Source organism: Ursus maritimus, unplaced genomic scaffold, assembly GCF_017311325.1.
Source record: "Ursus maritimus isolate PB19 unplaced genomic scaffold, ASM1731132v1 scaffold_16, whole genome shotgun sequence".
In the NCBI taxonomy this organism is placed as follows: Eukaryota; Metazoa; Chordata; class Mammalia; order Carnivora; family Ursidae; genus Ursus; species Ursus maritimus.
Genome location: NW_024424008.1, coordinates 48,857,986 through 48,879,487, shown reverse-complemented (window position 1 = coordinate 48,879,487; position 21,502 = coordinate 48,857,986). Strand labels below are relative to the sequence as shown.

The following is a 21,502-nucleotide window of genomic DNA, read 5'->3' as shown; positions in this document are numbered from 1 at the left end:
GCCTCTGGAAGTTGACCGAGGAGGGACACCGCCGCTTTGCAGAGGAGGCCCGCGCCCTGGCCTCCACACGCCTGGAGAGCATCCAGCAGTGCATGAGCCAGCCAGGTGAGAGGCCCCGGCACGCGAGGGGCCCAGGGGAGGGGACCCACCCGTCCTGACGTGAGGCTGAGTGTGCGGAGAGGGAGCCTGGCTCACACCTTGGGGGGGGGCACCTTCTGTGGGAAGGGGAGAGGATGGCAGTGGCCCGAGACCCTGGGTAGTGCCTGCCCGAGGTAGGACTCCCAGCCATGTCCTCGAGGTCCAGGGGTGGGTGGAGAAACAACTGAGGTGCAATTGACCTCCCAGCCCGCAGCCTAGGAAAATGGGGGCCACGCGTGAGACAAGCGTGGTATGAGCGGTTATGTGCAAAGGGGGCTTTTTCTTTTTCTGGAGATCTGGTGGCATGTGGGCCTTGAGGGAGAAGAAGTAGATCGTCTGCCGTGAGATGGTCCGGGCTGAGGGAGGAGCAGCTGCAAAGGGCAGATACATTCCGTTGACTCTTTTTTTCCAGACGTGATGCCCTTCCTCTTTGACCTTTAAATCCAAGAAGCAGGAGTCAGCCCATCCCTTATTAAAGTTACCTGCAGCAGCCTGGTGTGCGTGTGTGGTCTCTGAGGATGGGGACCGGGTGGAGGTGCAGGTCAGCTCTGACGCTGGAAATGGACACCATTGGCCTGACGTGCCGCGAAGGGAGCCCGTGCTCTTCTTTCCTCAAAGGAGGAAAATACTCAACCCCCTTCAGGATCCTGGAGCCATTCCCGTGTTTCTGGATTATGAGGATAGTATTGGGAGATGCCAGCTCACAGCAGCCCGCCACTTACAGGAAGGGGATGTAATCAGCTGGGAACAGTGGAAAAAAGCCTAAGGAAAGGTAGAATACTGTCCGGAAGGTTGAAGGAAAGACAGACCCTCCTAGCAGGCAAGAAGGAGCAGTGAGAAGGGCGAGAGGAAAAGGGGATGGTCGGGTTCAAGTCTCATCCACCACCCCCCCACCGCATTTAACCATTTTGAGCAAGGGGTGGGAACTTGGGGCAAGATGCAGGCACCTCCCCCTTGCTGTTGGTCTCCACCAGGCGGATTCAGAGTTCTTAGAGACTTCAGATCCCAGCTGGGCTCCTGTGGCTTTCCTGGTGGCAGGAGCCGGTGTCCAGGGCAGGGCCAGGTGCCAGCCTCAGGTCCAAGGGGAATACAGAGAAGCCCCGGGGGTGGAGTGAGAAAGAACACCCAGATGCCCCAAGCATTCAGACAGTGCTTGAAGACAATACCGAATTCCCCGCAGGCCTGCGATGACCTTCCTTACTCCCTCTCCCGCCACCCCCCCCCAGCAGGCCTGCCTGGAAACAAGGCTCCACCCTCAGAACCCCGGGCCCCAGATAGCCTCAGTGCTGCAGGCAGTCTTTGACCTTGAAGAACTGACCCTTAGGCTTGGGGGGGGGGGGTGCTAGGCAAGGCATTCAGCCAGGAACCTAACTTGGTATTAGATCTAAGCAGAAAGTATTTGTTGCATCATTTTAAGATATACTGAACTTTCAGGAATGCAACTATTCTGTAAAATGAAGGACGATCGTGTTCTTTTTTGGTTTGGAAGTTTATCAAGAGTTGTTCGCCACTTCAGAAAATCACTTCGCTGACAGCAAAGCTGCGGATATTTAAGTCACCAATAACGCATGCCTGTGTGAGTCTGTCTGTGACTGCTGTTCTCACGGGGGTGCCACATGGACAAACGAATGTTTAGTTATATCGAGGCAGCCAATATACAGAAAAAGTATTTTCAAAAGTCATTTGAATATCCGCTCTTAAATCTAAGGTCTTCACCGTAGGTATGTGCAAATTTCCAACTATCTCGTACTTTCAAGTATAGTTTATCCATTGAAATACACTTTATTTCATAAATTTCTCTCTATTTTTCTGTTATATTACAGTTAAAGTGTTATAGCGACCTTTTTAAAATTCCATGTGTTGGTAAGTTATTTTATCAGTAAGATTCAAGATGGTAAAGACAGTCTTTTTTTTTTTAAAGATTTATGTATTTATTTGAGAGAAAGAGAGTGTGTGGAGGGGAGGGGAGAGGGAGAGAGACTCTCAAGCAGACTCCATGCTGAGTGCAGAGCCTGTCACGGGCTGGATCCCACCATCCGAGACCACGACCTGAGCGGAAACCGAGTTGGACGTTCGACGGACTGTGTCACCCAGGCGCCCAAGGTGGTAAAAACAGTCTTACAAATCGTTTGCTCTATTCCCAGGGTGTTAAGGCTGGTGGGGTAGAGAACCTGAACCCAGTGATAGAAAAAATATAGTCCCCGCCCAGAGGTGCTCGCCCACAATGACATCAGTAACCAGTGAAGACAGTGCATCCCCCAAAGCCTAGTGTGGGGCCTGTTAGGTAGTAAGAATGCACCGTTTGCTCCGATTTGTCACTAGTAACTTCTCTGAGAGGCCCATTCCAGATTCTCTGGAAGCACAGAGAACAATCAGCGCCGTCTGGAGGAGCTAGGGTAGGCTTCTCACAGGGGGAGTTAGCACTGGGTCTGGAAGACAACAGCCCTACTCGTGCAGACGTGCCCGAAGCCAGCCGTGCTCTGTGGGGTGCTGCTGATGCTCCCAGGAGGCGCCGGGGCAGGCTGAGGAGGCGCGGAGGAGCAGCGATGGGATGGGAAGAAACAGTGACCGGTTCCAAGGAAAAGACAGGACAGACGCGAGCAGGTGCCCAGTTGGAGCAACGGCCTTTCCTGCACCCACTTGGAGGCGCTTTGTGAGTCTCTCCTCCCAGACCATCTGGACGCTAGTCTGTGTGATACCCACTGGGGGAGTGGGTGGAAGGACCAGGTCGTTCGCGTCCTTCCCTCTGGGCCCACCCAGCACTGTGCAGCCAGAGTCCCCCTCCTACCACTCGGGCCTGGCTAGCTCCCAGGAAGGACAGGGTCCCAAGTCCTCAGCTCTCGTTTCATCTGATCTGGCCTCCATTTGTCCACCGCATCTGCACATCCTTATCCCTGCATGTCTGGTCTGAGTTGCCAGTGGATCCCAAAGACAACAGGTCAGAAGTAAAGAACAAAACAATACAGCCTTTGTGGGAAAAGTCGCCCTGAGAAAAATCTGCCTTTGCCCCTTTTGCCCTCTAATAGCATATTCCACTCCTACCCTCGGCTCCTTTTTTTTCACTTATGCAACCATTATTTGTTTTGAGTTTTCAATATGCCAGGCCCTGTGCCAGGTGCTAAAGATACAGTGAAACCCAAAATGGTTCTTCTCTCACAGAGTTTTCAGTCTAGATGGAAAGACATATTAAACAGACCTGTTAATGTGCAATGATAAGAAGTATTAATTAAAGATTAGATGATTGTGAGAGGAAATGATATGGGTACGCAGATTGAAGAGGAGGTCAGAGAAGTCCGTCTTTTTTTTGTTAATGTTTATTTATTTATTTTAGCAGGGGGAGGGGCAGAGGGGGAGAGAGAATCTCCAGCAGAGTCCACACTGAGCGGGGAGCCTGATGCAGGGCTCGATCTCACACCCTGAGACCATGACCTGAGCCAGTATCAAGAGTTGGATGATCAGCTGACTGAGCCGTCAGGACGCCCCAGAGAAGTCCTTTCTAAGACATTTTAGCTGAGAACTGGAACATGAGTATCCAGGCTGCAGAACAGGGAGGAAAAGTGTTTTGTAGAGGGAACAAAGTGGACAAAGCCTGGGAGGGAGGGACCTCCTCACCTGGGCCTATTGAGGGAATGGGAACAAGGCCATGGAGGACAGAATACAGCAAGCTCGGGGCCAAAGACCCAAGGTGAGATTGCCCAGGCCATGTAGGCCTTTCTAGGTTATGATGAGGGATTTTTTTTTAAAGATTTTTTTATTTATTCATTTGAGAGAGAGACAGAGAGAGCACAAGCAGGGGGAGAGGCAGAGGGAAAGGGAGAAGCAGACTCCCCACTGAGCTGGGAGCCTGACATGGGGCTCGATCCCAGGACCCTGGGATCATGACCTGAGCCGAAGGCAGACAATTAACAGAACCACTCAGGAGCCCCAATGAGGGATTTAGATTTTTTTTCAAGTATAGTGGAGAGTAACAGAACCTGATTTTAAGTGTTTTTTTTTTTAAGATTTTTATTTATATATTTATTTGACAGAGACAGCCAGCGAGAGAGGGAACAGAAGCAGGGGCAGTGGGAGAGGAAGAAGCAGGCTCCTAGTGGAGGAGCCTGACATGGGGCTCGATCCCAGAACTCCGGGATCATGCCCTGAGCTGAAGGCAGACACTTAATGACTGCACCACCCAGCTGCCCCCCTGATTTTAAGTTTTATTTATTTAAGTAATTTCTACACCCAACATGGGGCTGAAACTCACGACCCCGAGATCAAGAGTCGCATGCTCTTCAGACTGAGCCAGCCAGGTGCCCCGTCTGTTTCATTGGCAGTGGCTGCTACAAGGGCACACTTGGAAGCAACGGGACTTGTTAGGAGGCGATGCGGTAGACCCAGTGGAACTGGGGCAGCGGCCAGAGAACTGGAGAGAAGCAGGCTGATTTGAGATGTAGCTTGGAGGTAGAATTGATAAGTCAACAGGACTGATTGGATGCACGAGGAAGTGAGCCTGAGATTTTTGGTTTGAGCAACTGGGGAGAACAGTAAGGTGGGGAAGCCTGTAGGAGCAGCGGGTCTGAGCAGTTCTGATTAGAATCCGTGAGGCATCAGGGCAGTTACATCACGTAAATAACATAAGTCTGGGGTTCAGAAGATAAGTCTGAGCTGAAGATGTAAATACATCTGAGAGTCCCCAGGATATAGACAGTACTTAATGTTACGTTCTATGTGCTAACATAGATAACCACAACATATTCTGGGGAGAAAAAACCCCAGCAAAATTATATGTTGGTTAAGACTACAAATGTGACAGAAATTATCTTCATATATATAAATGTGATGTCTAAACATAGAAAACCTTTCAGGTTTTTTTTTTTTTTAAGATTTTATTTATTTATTAGAGAGAGACAGCCAGCGAGAGAGGGAACACAGGCAGGGGGAGTGGGAGAGGAAGCAGCAGGCTCATAGCAGAGGAGCCTGATGTGGGGCTCGATCCCATAACGCCGGGATCACGCCCTGAGCGGAAAGCAGACGCTTAACGACTAAGCCACCCAGGCGCCCCCCTTTCAGGTTTTTTTAAAGATTTTTTTAATTATTATTTTGAGTACAATCTACCTTTCAACATGGTGCTTGAATTCTGGGACGCCTGGGTGGGTGGCACAGTCCGTTAAGCATCCCGCTCTTGGTTTCGGCTCAGGTCATGATCTCAGGGCCATGGGATCCAGCCCTGTGTTGAGCCCCACGTTGGGCTCCATGCTCAGTGAAGAGTCCGCTTAAGACACTCTCTGCCCCTCCCCCACGTGAATAAACAAATAAATATTAAAGAAAAAGAGGCACATGCTCTACTGACTGAGCCAGCCAGGTGTCCCATAAGCATCGAAAATGACTTGAAGAAAACAGGTATCAAGAAGGGTGTCAAGAGATATGGGGGACAATCACTTTTTCTTTATAGCCCCTGTAAGGTTTTTTTTATTTTTTTATTTTATTTTATTTTTATTTTTATTTTTTTAAGATTTTATTTATTTATTTATGTGACAGAGAGACAGCCAGCGAGAGAGGGAACACAGCAGAGGAGTGGGAGAAGAAGCAGGCTCCCAGCGGAGGAGCCCGATGTGGGACTCGATCCGGGAACGCCGGGATCACGCCCTGAGCCGAAGGCAGACTCTCAACGACCGCGCTACCCAGGTGCCCTGTAAGGTTTTTTTAAATAAGGAATTAATTTTTACAATTTTAAGATAAGTAAGACTACCTATTAGCCTGTTTTGCTCTTTGATACTATGGATTGACAGGCCGTTAACTTCTCTGCACAAACTCCCACCCTAAGAGCATGTTAATCCCAGGGTGCCTGGAATTTTGATGGTTTTAACTTAATCTGACAAACCTGTCAAAGACCACATTATACTAGTTCTAGGGGGTCAGCCATGAACAAGACACAGTCCCTGCACTTAAGGAGCTTTTCAATTATTGGGTTTTCTTTTCTTTCTTTCTTTCTTTTTAAGATTGTATGTATGTATGTATGTATGTATTTGAGACAGATCAGGCTTGCATAAATTGGGGGAAGGGCAGAGGGAGAGGGAGAGAATGTTTTTAAATAGGTTTTTTTTTTTAAAGATTTATTTATTTGAGAGAGAGAGTGAGCGAGAGAGAAAGAGAAAGAGCACACTAGTGGGGACAGAGGGAGAGGGAGAAGCAGACTCCCTGCCGAGCAGGGTGCCTGACATGGGGCTTGATCCCAGGACCCTGGGATCATGACCTGAGCCTGAGGCAGACGTTTAACCGACTGAGCCACCCAGGAACCCTGGGAGAGAGAGAATCTTAAGCATGGAGCCTGGTGCAGGGCTTGATCTTAGGACCCTGAAATCATGGCTTGAGTCGAAATCAAGAGTCGGGCGCTTGACTGAGCCACCCAGACACCCCTTCAATTATTGGGTTTTCAACTGACTATTAGACAAAAATGACAACAGGAGGAGCAAAGGATTTGGAATCAAGAAATTAATTCTGCAGAGACAACTCTAGAAGGCTTCACAAAAGGGGTGACATTTCATTTATTCAATAATGAATTGATATGAGAGCCTGTGAATGGATTGAGAGCTTACCATGGGCCAGACAACGTCACCAGCCACATGGAAATTCCATGCTTATTCATATTTCAGATACTATATAATAGAATTTATCAGGGAGGGCTGGCAAGAGGTAAATTCTAGGCAGAGGGAACCAAGGGCTGGAAGATGCTACAGCGCACAGGACTCCAGGATTATTGCCTGGAGCAGGAGGAGGTCAGGGAAGTGACGGGACATAAGACAAAAGGACTTTGGGAAACATACTGTAAAAGGCTTTGGAAGTCATGCTGGGAAATTAAAATTTTTTCCTGATGCTAATTTAGAGGCATTAAATTAATCCGGAAAGTCACTTAGACACTTTCCTGAAACCAGAGTCTGGAGGATAAATGGAGCTGACATAGACCACACACTTGGAAACCAGTCAGAAAAATTTTACATGAATCTAAGCAAAAGAGCAGGGGAATTGCAACAACGTTTGCTCTAGGAGTAAAAAGAGTAGAGAACAGACTTTAAACGTCTCAGAAATCCAGTAAGACAACTTAAAAAGGGTGGATATGGGGACTGAGTAAAAGTAGGTGTCAAAGGTAACTCCCTCCAAAACTCCAGGCTTTGGCTTGGTGGGTATTCCCTGGGAGAATGAAAATAGGGGATGTTCTCAATGGAAGATGTTGAGCTCCATTTCACGCAAGTCAGGTTCAGCTGCAACTGAATGAACAGTCCGCGGTGGGGAACTGAAGGAAAACAATTTCAAAAGCAAAATTGCAGAGGGCTACGAAGTTAGTAGACTACTCTAAGCAGGTTGGGAACAAAGGAGGGAAACAGACGGCTGGGTTGATCTGCATTTGGGGTTTGATAAATTGCCAGGTCTGGGAAGGTCAAGTGAAGTAATAGGTCGTCATGAGAGTGTGGTGGGAACGGTCCTGGGATCCAGTGGGTAAAGCGAAGCCAGGAGGACCTAAGACCTAGACCACTAATCTTCAAACTTGATTGAGCATCAGAATCACCTGAAGGGCTCATTAGAGTATAGATTGCTGGGCCCCACTCTAGAGTTTCTGATTCAGTAGGTCTGTGGTGGGGCCCAAGAATTTGCATTTCTAACAAGCTTCCAGATGCTGCTGCTGCTGACCTGAAGGCCACTCTTTGAGAACCTAGAGCAAAGCAGCTGGTAGATGCTGAACCATTTCCTGAGTGAATGGATAAGAGTACTCATCTTCAAGAATGGAGGTTTTCCTGCAGTTAAAGGCAAGATGGAAACTAAGGCCACATGGGAAAATGGAAGATGGTGGTCAGAATACAACTTCAGAGTTTGAATTCAGAGAAGGAGCAATTTGGGCAGACAAGGTCCAAGATTGACCCTGCTAAGGAAATGGTGGGAAGTCAAGGAATTGAGTGTTGCATGGTCTTCAAAATGAGTCACATTTGACAGAGGCCCGAGTCTAGTGGGAAGCCCCAAGAGGAGGTCAAGATCTGAAGGGGAGTCTGGCTACTTTCTGGGCCTGAATTATGTACAGTTGACTGCATATACACCCACAGACACCGTAGCCCATCCAGGTAATGCATCAGTACTGGTAACAAATCTAAGTGAAATCTGGGACTCTGTTAGTTCTGTCAGGCACATCCTATAAGTAAGGTCTGGGCTGGGCCCCAGGCTTTTGGGGGGTACTCTAGGGTAGAGAGCACAGCCTGTGGATTTCAGCTGTGCAAGGGAGCAATTTACCTTAGGCCCTAAGGCTTAGAGGAGCAGGACAGGCAGGCTGTTCATTCTAGGAAAAGTAGCTTGTAAAGAATAAAAATTCCACGGGATGAGCGTGTTTACAGAATAAAAATGTCTGTTAACCCTCAGCAATGACTCCGCACCCTTTTTATCGCTTCCCCTTTACAGCTGTACAGTAACAACTGCTCAGGACACCCCCTGGCAGTATGGCTGTGATTGGGTCTTCGATGAAGGTCACCTCCAGCATGTGTCCTTACCGCCAGCTGGGACTGAAGAGCACTGGAGGTGCTGCCTCCGATGCTTCTCACCTGTGCAACCTTCCACACAGTTACTTCCTCCCCATGCCTCAGTTTTCCCATCTGTAAAATCCCGGCGATAATAGGACGCCACATAGGGCTATTGTGAGGATTAAGTGAGGTCGTTAATGTGAAGCTCTGGACAGTGCGCACCCTATAATACTAGTTACAATTTGTTCCATTGTCTAATGCGGGTCCTTGTCAACGCCCCGACGTGCGTGCGGTTTGTGGTCCTGCAGGGGCACCTACCTGTTGCGCGCGCTCTTTCCCGCGCATCCGCACACCGCCGCGGCCACTTTGGCTGGGTACGTCTGGGACTATCGCTGCCGGCTGGGTGCGCTCGTCCGCAGAGCCCGGGCAGGGACTCGCGCAGCCGCAGATGGGTCTGCAGTGGCGCCTGCCGGCCGCTGGGGGCCGCGGGGACCGCTGGGCTCGCTCCGCCCCCGAGGGGTCAGAGGTCGCCGAATGGCGAAAGACCAGCTGCGCGTCGCGGGTACCCACTTCTGGGCCCATGGCGCCGGCGCAGCGTTGCCCCCTGTGCCGCCAGACTTTCTTCTGTGGTCGCGGGCACGTCTACAGTCGCAAGCACCAGCGGCAGCTGAAGGCGGCTTTGGAGCGGCTCCTGCCCCAGGTGCGGACGCGAGGCGGGAAGTGGCCGCGGACGGCATGGGGTGGGGGATGCGGGCAGTGCACGGAGGGCGCGAGGGGTGGGACGTGGGGGTTCCCCTGGGGTCCCGGTTGGCCTCTCCCGGCCTGTACCGTCTCCGCCGCAGGTAGAGGCCGCCCGCAAGGCCGTCCGCGCCGCTCAGGTGGAGCGTTACGTGCCCGAGCACGAGCGGCGCTGCTGGTGCCTGTGCTGCGGCTGTGAGGTGCGGAAACACCTGAGCCACGGAAACCTGACCGTGCTGCACGGGGGGCTGCTGGAGCATCTGGCCAGGTGAGATCCGGCCTGGGAGCCTCATCCAGCGCATTCGCATACTGGTGTGTTGTGTGTGTGTGGGGGGGGTGGTTAGGGGTGAGTGAGAGGAAGAACGCTTTTGTGGTTTGATCGGGGTGGGTCGAGTCAACTTATAGGCATTGCATCCTTAAGGGGTGGAGCGCTTATGGCTGCCATGGTCCCAGGGGTAGTGGTGGGAAAGCCAGCTGGGCAGCTGGCTCAGCGTTACCTCCCATCATCTCCTCTCAGATTCTCCCATTTTTATTGGAAGTGGGAGACTGTAGTAACAGTATTCTATTAGCTTTGCCCAGAGGCAGAAACTCAGATGTCAGTGTGCATTACTTACCTAATGCCTATATGTCTTAGGAATATCCTATAATGTATCATTGAGATTACCCGTTCATTCTCAGCCCAGAGCACAAGAAAGCAACTAACAGATTCTGGTGGGAGAACAAGGCTGAGTTCCAAATGAAAGAGAAATTTCTCATCTCCCCCCAGGATTATGCACGGTAAGTCACTGATTATGAAAGATGAAATAACAGAGTGGGGCTTCTCTGGGGCTGTGTCAGGTACTGGAGCTTTCTCTATTAATTGGAAAGTTCAGTAGGGCCTTCGTTAGTATCTGTTGTCTGCATAGCACTCATTATTCTAGGCACTATCCTGGACACCCCGGCCTGTACCGGGGTATGCTAAAGTCCTTAAAAAGAAGTATGCTAAAGTCCTTAAAAGTTTATATCTAGTTGGGGGATGGGATTTACAATGCATTTAGCAAATAGAGAACAGTATATAATAAAAGTTGACTGTAATTGATTATTTAAATGTGTGGTACAGAGAATATTAAGGTCCTTTAAGAATAGAAGAGGCTTTTTATAGTGTGTGCAAGCAACTGGTACTCACCCAGTGCCCACTTTGAATAGTTTTAGACTCTATTTTAACTGGCCTCTAGAGGACCCCAAGAAACTGGAGTGTAGTAAACTGGTCAGCACAGAGTGGGTGTGAGTGCTGACTGCTTCAGGAAAAGGACACAGATGGCCTCACGCTACTTTTATTGGGACAATATTGAGATTATGGGGAATGGAACCCAAGGAGACCCGGGAACCAAAGTTACAGAAAAACTCATGACATCTTTTTTTTTTCCCCTGAGATTTTATTTATTTATTAGCACAAGCGGGGGGAGTGGCAAGCAGAGGGAGAGGGAGAAGCAGCTCCCCACTGAGCAAGGAGCCCAATGCAGGGCTCAATCCCAGAACCCTGGGATCATGACCTGAGCCAAAGGCAGAGCCTTAACCGACTGAGCCACCAGGTGCCCCAAAACTCATGACATCTATTATTGTTTCCTACTCAGTGTGGAGAATAATGAGAGGATGGTGAGAAATGCCTAAATCCTACTACCTTGCCTTCAAATCTGTGGTTCAGACTGGGTGGGAGATGGGGAACTGAGGCCAAAAATCACTCACTCCTTACACCCTGGCCCAGCTCCAAATGGTGTTTGGTGGGAATAAAGAAGTTGAGCAGAGGGGCGCCTGGGTGGCTCAGTCGTTAAGCGTCTGCCTTCGGCTCAGGGCATGATCCCAGAGTCCTGGGATCGAGCCCCGCATCAGACTCCTCTGCTGGGAGCCTGCTTCTTCCTCTCCCACTCCCCCTGCTTGTGTTCCCTCTCTCGCTGCCTCCTTCTCTCTGTCAAATAAATAAAAATAAAATCTTTAAAAAAAAAAGTTGAGAAAAAGTTGTAATTGAGAATTATGAGGATGGACTCTTTGAACTTTTTATTAGTTTTTTTTTTTTTTTAAGATTTTATTTAGAGAGAGTGAGCTAGCACGAGCAGGGAGAGCTGCAGAGGGAGAGGGAGAAGCAGACTCCCTGCTGAGCAGGGAGCCTGACACAGGGCTCCATCTCAGGACCTTGGGATCATGACCTGAGCTGAAGGCAGACTCTTTTTTTTTTTTTTTTTTAAGATTTTATTTTATTTATTCGACAGAGATAGAGACAGCCCCCAGTGTGAGCTGTGGGACACCCTGCTGCTGGGGAGCCCAGTGTGGCCTGCAACTCTAATCTGAGAGGGGTGGGTAGAAAGCCACATACCACATCGGAACCCAGGAGGTGACAAGAAACTCTCACGACAGCGTGGGGGTGTGGGGGGAGATAAGGAGGCAAGTGGGAGATGGCCCCACAGCAGCTCCTTTCAGCTTCCTTCGGCTCCTTTCCTCGAGCATCACACAGGTGCTCAGCCAAGATTCCGATGCTGCGGTTCTAGGCTTTGCCCGAATGGATAGGTTCAAGGCTTCCAGGGTACTGTGGTAGAGCCATTCCCCTACATGTGTTTTACGTATTAGAATCAGGCCGAAAAGCAAATCCTGAAACTGACTGCAAACAGTGACACATTATCGTAGCTATATATCAGATTGATAACAGTCACAAAAAGAGTAAGAATTCAAGTACCTTGAACACAAAATTCTGACTGTATACCCTTAGGATATTTTCCAAGGACTAAAGAACTACAAAGAAATCCTGAGCTTTGCTTAGTAGTTTTGTTGTTGATAGTGGTATTGGTAGCATTGGTATTCCTCTGATGCCTTTCTGTGTGTATTGTAGGATAAAACAGCTGTAGTCTCATGATGTTCTAATGCCCATTTTTGATTTGGCAAAAAGGAAGTGTGTGCATGGAAGAGAAGTGGAGCCAGTATGGCAAAATGTTAACAGTTAATCTGGGTGAAAGGTACATGGGTGTTGACTGTTCTATTTTGTTTGTGATTTTGAAATTATCCAAAATTTGAAAAAATGATCTCAATATTGAGGATCTTTTCATAACTGGCAGGGACTGGGGTTCTTGGCTGACTTGCCCTTTTTCTTTTTTTAGATTCAAGAAATCCATGGTGAAAGGTTTGGATACCTATGAGGAAAAGGAGGATGAGGTGATCAAAGAGGTGAGTTAAAAGGCCACTGAGGACCCAGCCCCATGACCTTGTACCTAGCTAAGCAGCCTCTCTCCCACAGATGGCAGCTCAGATTCGTGAGGTGGAGCACAGCCGGCAGGAGCTGGTTCGGTCTGTCTTAGAGGTTGGTGTCCCTCGGAGGAGCCAGAGCAGTATCCAAATCCATTTGATCTCTGGTTCTCCCAGGTCCAGCATTTCACCTACCAGCTCTTCTAAGAGAACTCATGGACTCCATGCTTCATCTGCTCAGCTTGAATTCCCTTACCTGTCCGCCAGGGGGCAGGCCTTGTCAGTGGCGATGTGGGCAGAGCTGGGAGGGAGGGAGGGAAGTTTGCAAGATGGGCAGTACCATATGCCAATATGCCAGTTTGTTTCCTACTGGAGGGTGGGAGCGTGGCCTAGGCAGACTCTTAAGCATCCAAGACACATTTATTTTTCCTGAATCAAACTCAGCCTCAGGCAGTGGCAGACCCAGAAGATGGCTCTTCAGCACTTGGAGGCTGGAAAGGGACCAACAGGTAAAATTGCTAAGGAATCTCTTGTTGAGAGTTTGGCCTCTGTTAGAGCATTCTGTAACTTTTTGGCTGGGAACTGGGGACAAAGTTCATCTCTGCTATCCTCATGGCTCAAGGACCTTGTCTGCCAGCCTGGCTCTGCTTGTCTTTTTCAGTCTAGTGGCCTCCACCTCACAGCAGCCCTCCTCCGTGGACCTGCCACCCACCCCAGAGCTTGACTGGATGGAGACAGGACAACCTTTGACATTCATCGGCCATCAGGTACAATGGATAAGCTAGCCCAGAAAGGCCAGTGCCCCCCTCAATTCCCAGGACACCCCTCTCTCCTGAGTTTTGTACCTGTTCTGGCCATCAGGACCTTGTCTCTTGCTGCGCCACTCCATGGTGTGTTCTCAGACCTCTTAGGGATCTCATCCGCATCCTGTTGCCCCCACTGCCACTGAGGAGTGCCAACTCCTACAGCTCATCCTCTGCAGAAGCCCCAGTTCCCACTCGATATAGGACAATTGTAAATATCCCACAGGCACCTGAAGCTAACCCCTACCATCTCTAGGTTACCACAACTGTAGAGTTTTCTTTTCCTCTCTCATCTCCTACATCCTGTCAATGAGTAGGCCTATTTTACCTCCTGGCTAGATGTCCTCCATTAAACTTTTCTGGAAGTTTCTATTTCCCCCGCAATCCTGTCCCGAACACAGAAAGCCACTGCCTCACCTGATGTCCTGTATACTCCAGCCTTACTGTGTGTCTTGTGGGTTTTGCACGTCATTGCCATTGCCTTAAATAGTGGGCCTGCCTTCCTTCGGCCTAGCTCAAAGGTCACCTTTTCGTGGAAGGCTTATGTGAACAGGTCGCCTGTTATAAATGTACATGGGACCGTGTAAAAAGCTGTGAATGTCATCTGTGTCATTTAGGCTGAAGTCGGTTCCCCCACAATACATACTGCCCTGTGAGGAAGGGGTTTTGCTTATGTGGCACCTAGTAGGCACTCTGTTTTTGGACATCTTCATTACTGAGACCATGAGTCTTTTGAGGAACAGGACTCTTTCAGTTATCTGTGCTCTTAAAATTTAACACCAACCAGGGCACAGAAGTAGCACTGTGTGCTTCCACCCCCGTCCTCTGGCTTGTCCTTTTCTAGCTAGGAATTTACTGTCATCACTTTCTTATCTGGGATTTTTTTCCCCATTTCCAACTACAGGATACACCAGGAATTGGTAACATCCACTCAGGTAAGGCCCAGAGCAGTGTTTCTCAGATGGTAAGAGGCAATTATTTTATTATTTAAGTCATTTATTTTAGGGGCACCTGGGTAGCACAGTCGGTTCAGTGTCCGACTCTTGGTTTCAGCTCAGGTCTGATCTCGGGGTCATGAGATTGAGCCCCACATCAGGCTCCATGTTCAGCACGGAACCTGCTTAAGATTCTCTCTCCCTCTTCTTTTGCACCCCCCACCCAATGCTCGCACGCGCTCTCTCACTGAAATCTTTTTTAAAGATGGACACTGAACCGACTGTGCCCCCCAGGTGCCCAATTACTTTTTTAAAGAATAAAGTTGATTATGGTAAAGTGCTGATGAAGGACTTGTATCGTGAACATATGAAGAACTCTCAAAACAGTAGAGGCATGTAAAAAGATGTTCATCAGAGTGGTTAAAATTAAAGATTGTGTATGTGAAGGAACATTCATAAACTGTTGGTGGGAATGTAAAATGGCACAACCGACTGGAGAAACAGTTCAGGGATTTAAGAAGTTAAACATACACCCACCATTATGATCCAGACATTTCAGGAGAAAAGCAAACACGTCTGTACAAAGGCTTGCACACCAGATGGTCACAGCTTTAGTTGCAGTACCCCAAAACTGAAACTGAAAACAACCCAAATGTGCCTCAACGAAGAACAGAGCAGTGCTCAACGAACTATTGTTAAGTGCAGCATAAATCTCAACTATTAGAAGCCAGACCCAAAAAAGGTACATACTAACAAATGCAAATTAGATTAACAGAAGCATATGCATGGTTGCCTGGGGCTGGGAAAAGGTAGAGAGGTGCAGGAAGTACCTTAAAGGGGCAGAACAATACACAGTGGTGGTATTTAGAATCTTGTGATGGTTTCACTCAAAGCTTTTCAAATTGTACACTTCCCATGTGTGCAGCTGTAGGTCAGCTATGCCTCAACAAAGCTATTAAATACCAGTACAGGATACCCCATGTAAGATACGTTGCTTTAGATTAGCCCAGGGCCCTCAACTTCCCATGGTCCAGAATTCCTGGGTTTTACATTTGAACATTTCCAGTTGTCAATTAGGTAAGAGTTTATAGCTAGGGCATGTTTCACAGTAGCCTGAAACTTACAGTGCCTTTATTTCTCCTTAATGGGTCTTTCCCAGGTGCTACACCTCCCTGGATGGTCCAGGATGAGGAACACAGCTCTGTAAACCAACAAATAGGACCGTCCTATGAAGAATTTCTTAAAGAAAGTAAGTAAACAAATTCAAGATGGGTTCTCTAGGGGCGACTGGGTGGCTCAGTCGTTAAGCGTCTGCCTTCGCTCAGAGCATGATCCCAGGGTTCTGGGATCGAGCCTTGCATCAGGCTCCCTGCTCTGTTGTGAGCCTGCTGCTTCCCCTCCCACTCCCCTGCTTGTGTTTGCTCTCTCTGTCTCTGTCTCTCTCTCTCTCTCGGTCAAATAAATAAAATCTTAAAAAAATGGGTTCTCTAAATTTTCCTACTCAAACGAAATTGTTTAAAACTGTTTACTTCTCTGTAGAGGAAAAACAGAAATTGAAGAAACTCCCCCCAGACAGAGTTGGGGCCAACTTTGATCACAGCTCCAGCACCAGTGTAGGCTGGCTGCCCTCTTTTGGCCGGGTCTGGAATAATGGACGCCGCTGGCAATCCAGGTATGGATCCAGTGCCAGGACCCCAACCCCACCACCCCTTTGGAGATGTCAGCCTTCATCCTGCTAACCCTTCCATTTCCTTTCAGACATCAGTTCAAAACAGAAGCTGCAGCAAGGAACAAACAACAGTCCCATAGAGAAAAAAAGCCAAGTGTTTCCTGATACTTTTCTAACCATCATTAGGCACAAAGTCAAGTCAACAAACCCGTACCTATTACCTTCTATAACTACTTTTTTTAGGAAAGAGACATACCCACTTAATTTGATTTTAATAAAGTTTTATTTTCCAAAATGTACAGTTGGTGGAATCTGCAAAAAATAAAAATAAAAATCAGAATTCTAGAGACTGATATAAGCAGGATGTATGTACTTTCTACACCACGAACCCCTGGGTTCTTGCTTACCTTGTTCATGCATCTTCACCAGCAGCTGGGGCATCTCCACCCTTGGTGTTTCTGGTATAAATCACTTGAGCTCTGTGCTTTGAAACCAGTTTAATAAGTCCTAGAGAGAAAAAATAAAGTTTTTTTTTAAAAGATTTTATTTATTTGACAGAGAGAGAGAGACAGCGAAAGAGGGAACACAAGCAGGGGGAGTGGGAGGGGAAGCAGCAGGCTCCCAGCGGAGCAGGGAACCTGATGCCAGGCTCTATCCCAGGACCCTGGGATCATGACCTGAGCCGAAGGCAGACGCTTAACGACTGAGCCACCCAGGTGCCCCTAAAGATAAGGTTTTCACACAGTACTATGAAATACTTAACAACTGACACTAGAAATACAGAATCTGAGCACGAGTTTAATTAATAACAAAGGCAAACATCCCTACATTTCTTGGTGATAATCTAATTTTATTCTTTCTAAATGAGGGGCCCATGAAAATCACTATTTCCATATTAGACACTACAGGTAACTTAAAATATAGTTACACTCATTTATATTAATATGAAATTATAATCAGATCCACCACTAAATTTTAAAAATACTTCTAAATCAAAAATCTCTTACTATCAAAGCTACTATTTTCATAGCCATATTTCAATATCATTGGGTTTCTTCTGTAACTCTTTAAAATGAATTTATTTGAAAACAAAGGGTCCTGAGGCTTCACCACTGAGACATAGGGGTCCATGGGACAAAACTGGCCAAGAACCCTGCTTTGGGGTCTACTCTAGGGGTCACATGTTAGAGTATTACAACCAGTGGTCAGCCTGTGCCTACTTTATGAAATTCCAGTAAAAACATTTACGATGGCTAATACGGGCAGGGCAATTTAATACGTAAAAGCACACCAGTACAACACACCCCTCTCACCTTTACTGAGGAGCTCCTGAAGGGCTGCCCTGGCCAGGGAACCTCGAATCTTCAGTCTCTCCGAGACAACAGCTGGAGTTATAAGCTTATAGTTGGGAACTTCCTTACAGAGTTTGTCGTATGTTGCTTTGTCAAACAAGACCAGATTATTGAGCTTGTCCCGAACTTTACCCTTGGACCACTTCTGCTCACCAAAAGAAAAAAGGAAAAGTCAGTGCTCCTGGAAGAAATCACTCCCTCCCCCAAACAACCTGTGTCAAGAGAACTCTTTTCCACAGCCGTGGTGCTGTACTGCAAGGGCGGCTGTTCCTGGGCCTACACAAACCCATGAAATTCAGAGCTTACAGAAACTCTACAAACTGATTCAAATAATTCGAAACCAGGACACAAAAGGAACCCTAGTTGCCATTAATGGCATCAAAAATGCGTTAGACTGGGGAAAAAAAAGGCTGTGCGAGTTTCGGATATAAGCTGAACCCCATGATACCAATTAAAATACCATGTGCCAGGCATCAGAATACTTTACACTCTCTTGTTGAACTTCTAAGTAGTGCGTACCACCCTATTCTTCCAAAACCAGAACGGTGATGAGAGCACAAGCTCTAATAGTCGGACTCTAGACCCCACAACCTTAAAAGCGATTTGTTCTATAGGTCACTTATTACCACAGCCACATGGGTCCGGCGTCCCCACTATCTCCCACTCTTGAAAGGGGAGGGCTCACGCCTACCTTCTTTTTGGCCTTGCCCCCAGATTTGTTCACTGGGTCTTTGTCTTTTTTGGCCGATTTTCCGGCATCTTTCTTCTTCTTGTCATCCTTAGGCGGCTGTAGAGAAAAAGGGGGAATGCAGCCAGGTCACAAGGCAGCCCCGCACCGCCCTAACCCCACTAGCGGAGCACATGGGTGAAGCAATGCCCCCGCCCGCCTGGAGAAGCGGCCCGGCGGGTCTGGGACCTTCCGTCCAGTGCCTCCTCAACTGCACCCGAGCACCGCCCGGCCCTCAGAACCGGACCAGCTTCCCACCCCCGAGAGCTCACCATAGCGAAGCTGGGAGAGCAGCGTCCAACCCTGCAGCCTTGCTAAGATGTCGGACAAAAAGGAAGCGCCGCTCCCGGACCGGCCCAGAAACCTTCACCCGCAGCGAGCGCTTCCGGGGCAACGGGCGGAGCCCGCGGAGGAAGGTCGCAGGCCCGGCCCCCTCGTTCCGCGGGGAGCTGGCCGCCGCGAAGGGGAAGTCGTTCCCGATTAGCTCACGCCGAGCGCTGCCCGCGGCTTGTTGGCTTTGCCGCTAGTCGTGAGGCAGCCACACGTTGCTATTCCCTGGCCCTAGAAACTAGTAAAGAGAGACAAAACAATCTGCCAGGCCCCCCAACGAGCCCCGGCGACCCCGCTAAGCGTGGTACTTCAAGTGCGCAGGCGCTGCAGCGGGCGGGCGCCGGACTGGGAGGTGGGGGCAGGGGGCGGGTCCCCCGGCTGCGGTTCCGGGGCGGGGCCGTCAGGAACGAGCCGAATAGCCGTCTCCGAGCCGCGGCGGTCACAATGGCGATTTTTAGTGTGTATGTGGTGAACAAAGCTGGCGGCCTGATCTACCAGTTGGACAGCTACGCGCCACGGGCCGAGGCTGAGAAAACTTTCAGTTACCCCCTTGATCTGCTGCTCAAGCTGCACGACGAGCGTGTGCTGGTTGCCTTCGGCCAGCGCGACGGCATCCGGGGTGGGCTAGGCTTGCGTCGGATGGGCGGGCCCGGTGCTGCGGAGTGGGCTGGTGTCTCTGCGGGGCCGGGAAGGGCGCGGGGGACGGGGGGGGGAAAGGGGGTGAGTCCCGGTCGCTAGTCCCTTCGGCGGAATCCCCACGCTGGGGCTTCGTTGACCCTTAGCCTCACCTCTGCAGTGGGCCACGCAGTGCTGGCCATCAATGGCGTGGACGTGAACGGCAAGTACACGGCCGATGGGAAAGAGGTGCTGGAGTACTTGGGCAACCCTGCCAATTACCCGGTGTCCATTCGATTCGGCCGACCCCGCCTCACCTCCAATGAGAAGCTCATGCTGGCCTCCATGTTCCACTCGTAAGTCCCCCAGCCCTTCCTAGGGCCTGTGGTCCTGCACTTGGCCCTTAGGCCGGCTGGATTAGTGTGGTTCTGAGAGAAGTTTCCGGAGCGGCCGTGCTCACCTTTCTTTGCCTCCTTTTAAATCGTCAGTTCTCGTGTTGTGAAAGAAAAAGAACTCATCCAGGATGGCTGGGTTTTAGGTAATGTCGGCAGTGGTGTGACCTTGCACAAGTCAACTTCTCTTCCCTCAGCTTTAGTTTCTAAAGTGAGGTAACTGAACTAAATGATCGTTAAGAGCTTTTCCCATTCTCAACGGTAGTAGGATATGTGCTGGGTAATCACAGCCGTGGGTAAGTAACCATGGCACATATTCCCAGTGGTAACGTTACCCAGCGTTTTCAATGTAAGATGTTTTACAGCAAAGTATGAATGTAAAATACGTGCAGAGCTCAAATAAATGTTAAAGGCATTTTGATGGTGATGCCGCTGCTAGGCAGTTTGTGACCCTGCCTCTTCCGACTTCTCAGGTTGTAATGTGAACTCCTCAGCAGATAGGGTCACTTCAGTGGGAAAGTTTGAGAAGCACTCCTCCCTTAAAACAGCGGGGTGCATTCCCAACCTTACCTCTTTTGCAAATAGGCTGTTCGCCATCGGTTCCCAGCTGTCTCCAGAACAGGGCAGCTCAGGCATTGAGATGCTGGAGACTGACACGTTCAAACTGCACTGCTTCCAGACACTGACAGGTAGGCATCTCCAGATGGGCCAAAGGGATGCAGTGGGGCAGGTTGGGGGAAGGGACTGACCAAAGACAACTTTGGTAAGCAAGGGGGTGGTGGTGAACTTTTCCTGGGACGGTTGCACAGACACGTAGGTCTATTTGTTTTGTGAATCCAAAGCCAGTATTTAATCTGATGCCAATTTTGTCCACACCACTCAAAATGCTCAGCCTTGGTTATCCTGTGTGCAGATAAAACTCACTGTAATGGTATGTTGCACACGTTTCAGATGGTGTGTTTCAAAATGAAACTTGAATGCCAAATGGAAATGACCTTTGGATCATGTCATTGCCTCACTCCCTTAATGGGGATAATTGAAAACTGCCTGAGTCCGTCGCCTGTCTGGCACTTGCTACTGAGGGACCACAAGACTAGAAATTAGTGACAGACCCAGATGTTAAAGTGTGGTCTCAATCAGTTGGGTGATGTGATAAAGTCACTTCCCTGCTCTGGTCTTATAGATTCACAATCTTGTCTTTCCTGCTTTGTGGAGCAATAAGGATAAAATTAAAAATGGGCTTACGAAAATGCTGTATGCACACAGGATGATGTTACTTGCTGCATTCTCTACCCTTTGGTAACCATTCTTGGTCCTTCTGCAGGGATCAAGTTTGTGGTCCTGGCAGATCCTAGGCAAGCTGGAATAGATTCTCTTCTCCGAAAGATTTATGAGATCTACTCAGACTTTGCCCTCAAGAATCCATTCTACTCCCTGGAAATGCCCATCAGGTAGGCGGTCCCCTTTCCCAGATACTGGGCAAAGCATCCTTGCCCCTCTCTCCCTTTGTGCTCTTCCCCAAGGTCATTTTTCAAAAGGATAAGAAGAGTTACTTTTAAATAAATGTGGAATAGTCTTTTCTTGCTATCTTGAGAAACCAAAGACTTTTCTTGCCATGCATGTCCCTCTTCAAGCAAGAGTTTCCACTGGCTCTGCCTTGGCACCCAAAGTGGGGAGGAAAGTCTGAGACCTCACACTTTGTCCTCATTTGTGCCTCTTGGGTCTGGCCTAGGTGTGAGCTGTTTGACCAGAACCTGAAGTTAGCCCTGGAGGTGGCAGAGAAGGCTGGAACTTTTGGACCTGGGTCATAGGCTGAGCTTGGAATGGAGCCCCCAAATTTTAAGAGATCCTACAGCAGGGAGCCTGCTGTATCCACTCCGATGGAGATCCCCACAGCCTCGTTTTAGTGCACTTGAAAATGGGAGGGTGGTGAGCCTGATGACCTATACCGATCCCTGAGCCTTAATACCATGCTCTCTGCCCTCCTGTATCTATCATGGGCCTGCTTCCCAACTCTGTACAGGTTTATTTATGGAGGGAGTAGGCCCATAAATGCTAAATAAACATTCCTTTGATCTGTGTTCACTATCTTAATTGATGGTTTGGAGGG

The 21,502-nt window shown here is 49.0% G+C and overlaps 4 protein-coding genes across 5 annotated transcripts in view; 3 read left to right on the top strand and 1 right to left on the bottom strand.

The window, feature by feature from the left end:
- The window catches only part of FOXR1 (forkhead box R1), a 15,251-nt gene extending 13,958 nt beyond the window's left edge, over window positions 1–1,293 (top strand). Inside the window, 2 exon segments of the mRNA XM_040630652.1 lie at window positions 1–105; window positions 551–1,293. The exon segment at window positions 1–105 is cut by the window's left edge and continues 10 nt beyond it. Of these exon segments, the coding sequence (XP_040486586.1) occupies window positions 1–105; window positions 551–579 (134 nt within the window). The 3' untranslated portion in view covers window positions 580–1,293.
- A 7,837-nt stretch (window positions 1,294–9,130) lies between these two features.
- CENATAC (centrosomal AT-AC splicing factor) lies at window positions 9,131–16,271 on the top strand. Of its 2 annotated transcripts, none has more exons than XM_040631145.1 (11): window positions 9,131–9,321; window positions 9,464–9,627; window positions 10,038–10,136; window positions 12,485–12,551; window positions 12,622–12,684; window positions 13,014–13,078; window positions 13,231–13,336; window positions 14,277–14,307; window positions 15,467–15,556; window positions 15,847–15,979; window positions 16,066–16,271. In XM_040631145.1, exons 1-11 carry the CDS (start codon window positions 9,202–9,204, stop codon window positions 16,139–16,141), a joined length of 1,014 nt encoding a protein of 337 aa, XP_040487079.1. In that variant the 5' UTR covers window positions 9,131–9,201; the 3' UTR covers window positions 16,142–16,271. The 2 variants fall into 2 exon arrangements, with proteins under 2 accessions (XP_040487079.1, XP_040487078.1); XM_040631144.1 differs by having other exon boundaries at window positions 13,207–13,336.
- Window positions 16,246–18,489, bottom strand: RPS25 (ribosomal protein S25). The gene is made up of 5 exons (XM_008689994.2): window positions 18,328–18,489; window positions 18,020–18,115; window positions 17,290–17,473; window positions 16,384–16,483; window positions 16,246–16,288 (listed from the first exon to the last, which is right to left on the bottom strand). Exons 1-4 carry the CDS (start codon window positions 18,328–18,330, stop codon window positions 16,389–16,391), a joined length of 378 nt encoding a protein of 125 aa, XP_008688216.1. The 5' UTR covers window positions 18,331–18,489; the 3' UTR covers window positions 16,246–16,288; window positions 16,384–16,388.
- A 254-nt stretch (window positions 18,490–18,743) lies between these two features.
- TRAPPC4 (trafficking protein particle complex subunit 4) lies at window positions 18,744–21,473 on the top strand. Its single transcript, XM_040631147.1, has 5 exons — window positions 18,744–19,004; window positions 19,182–19,356; window positions 19,978–20,081; window positions 20,717–20,843; window positions 21,125–21,473. Exons 1-5 carry the CDS (start codon window positions 18,830–18,832, stop codon window positions 21,201–21,203), a joined length of 660 nt encoding a protein of 219 aa, XP_040487081.1. The 5' UTR covers window positions 18,744–18,829; the 3' UTR covers window positions 21,204–21,473.
- The last annotated feature ends 29 nt before the right edge of the window (window positions 21,474–21,502 follow it).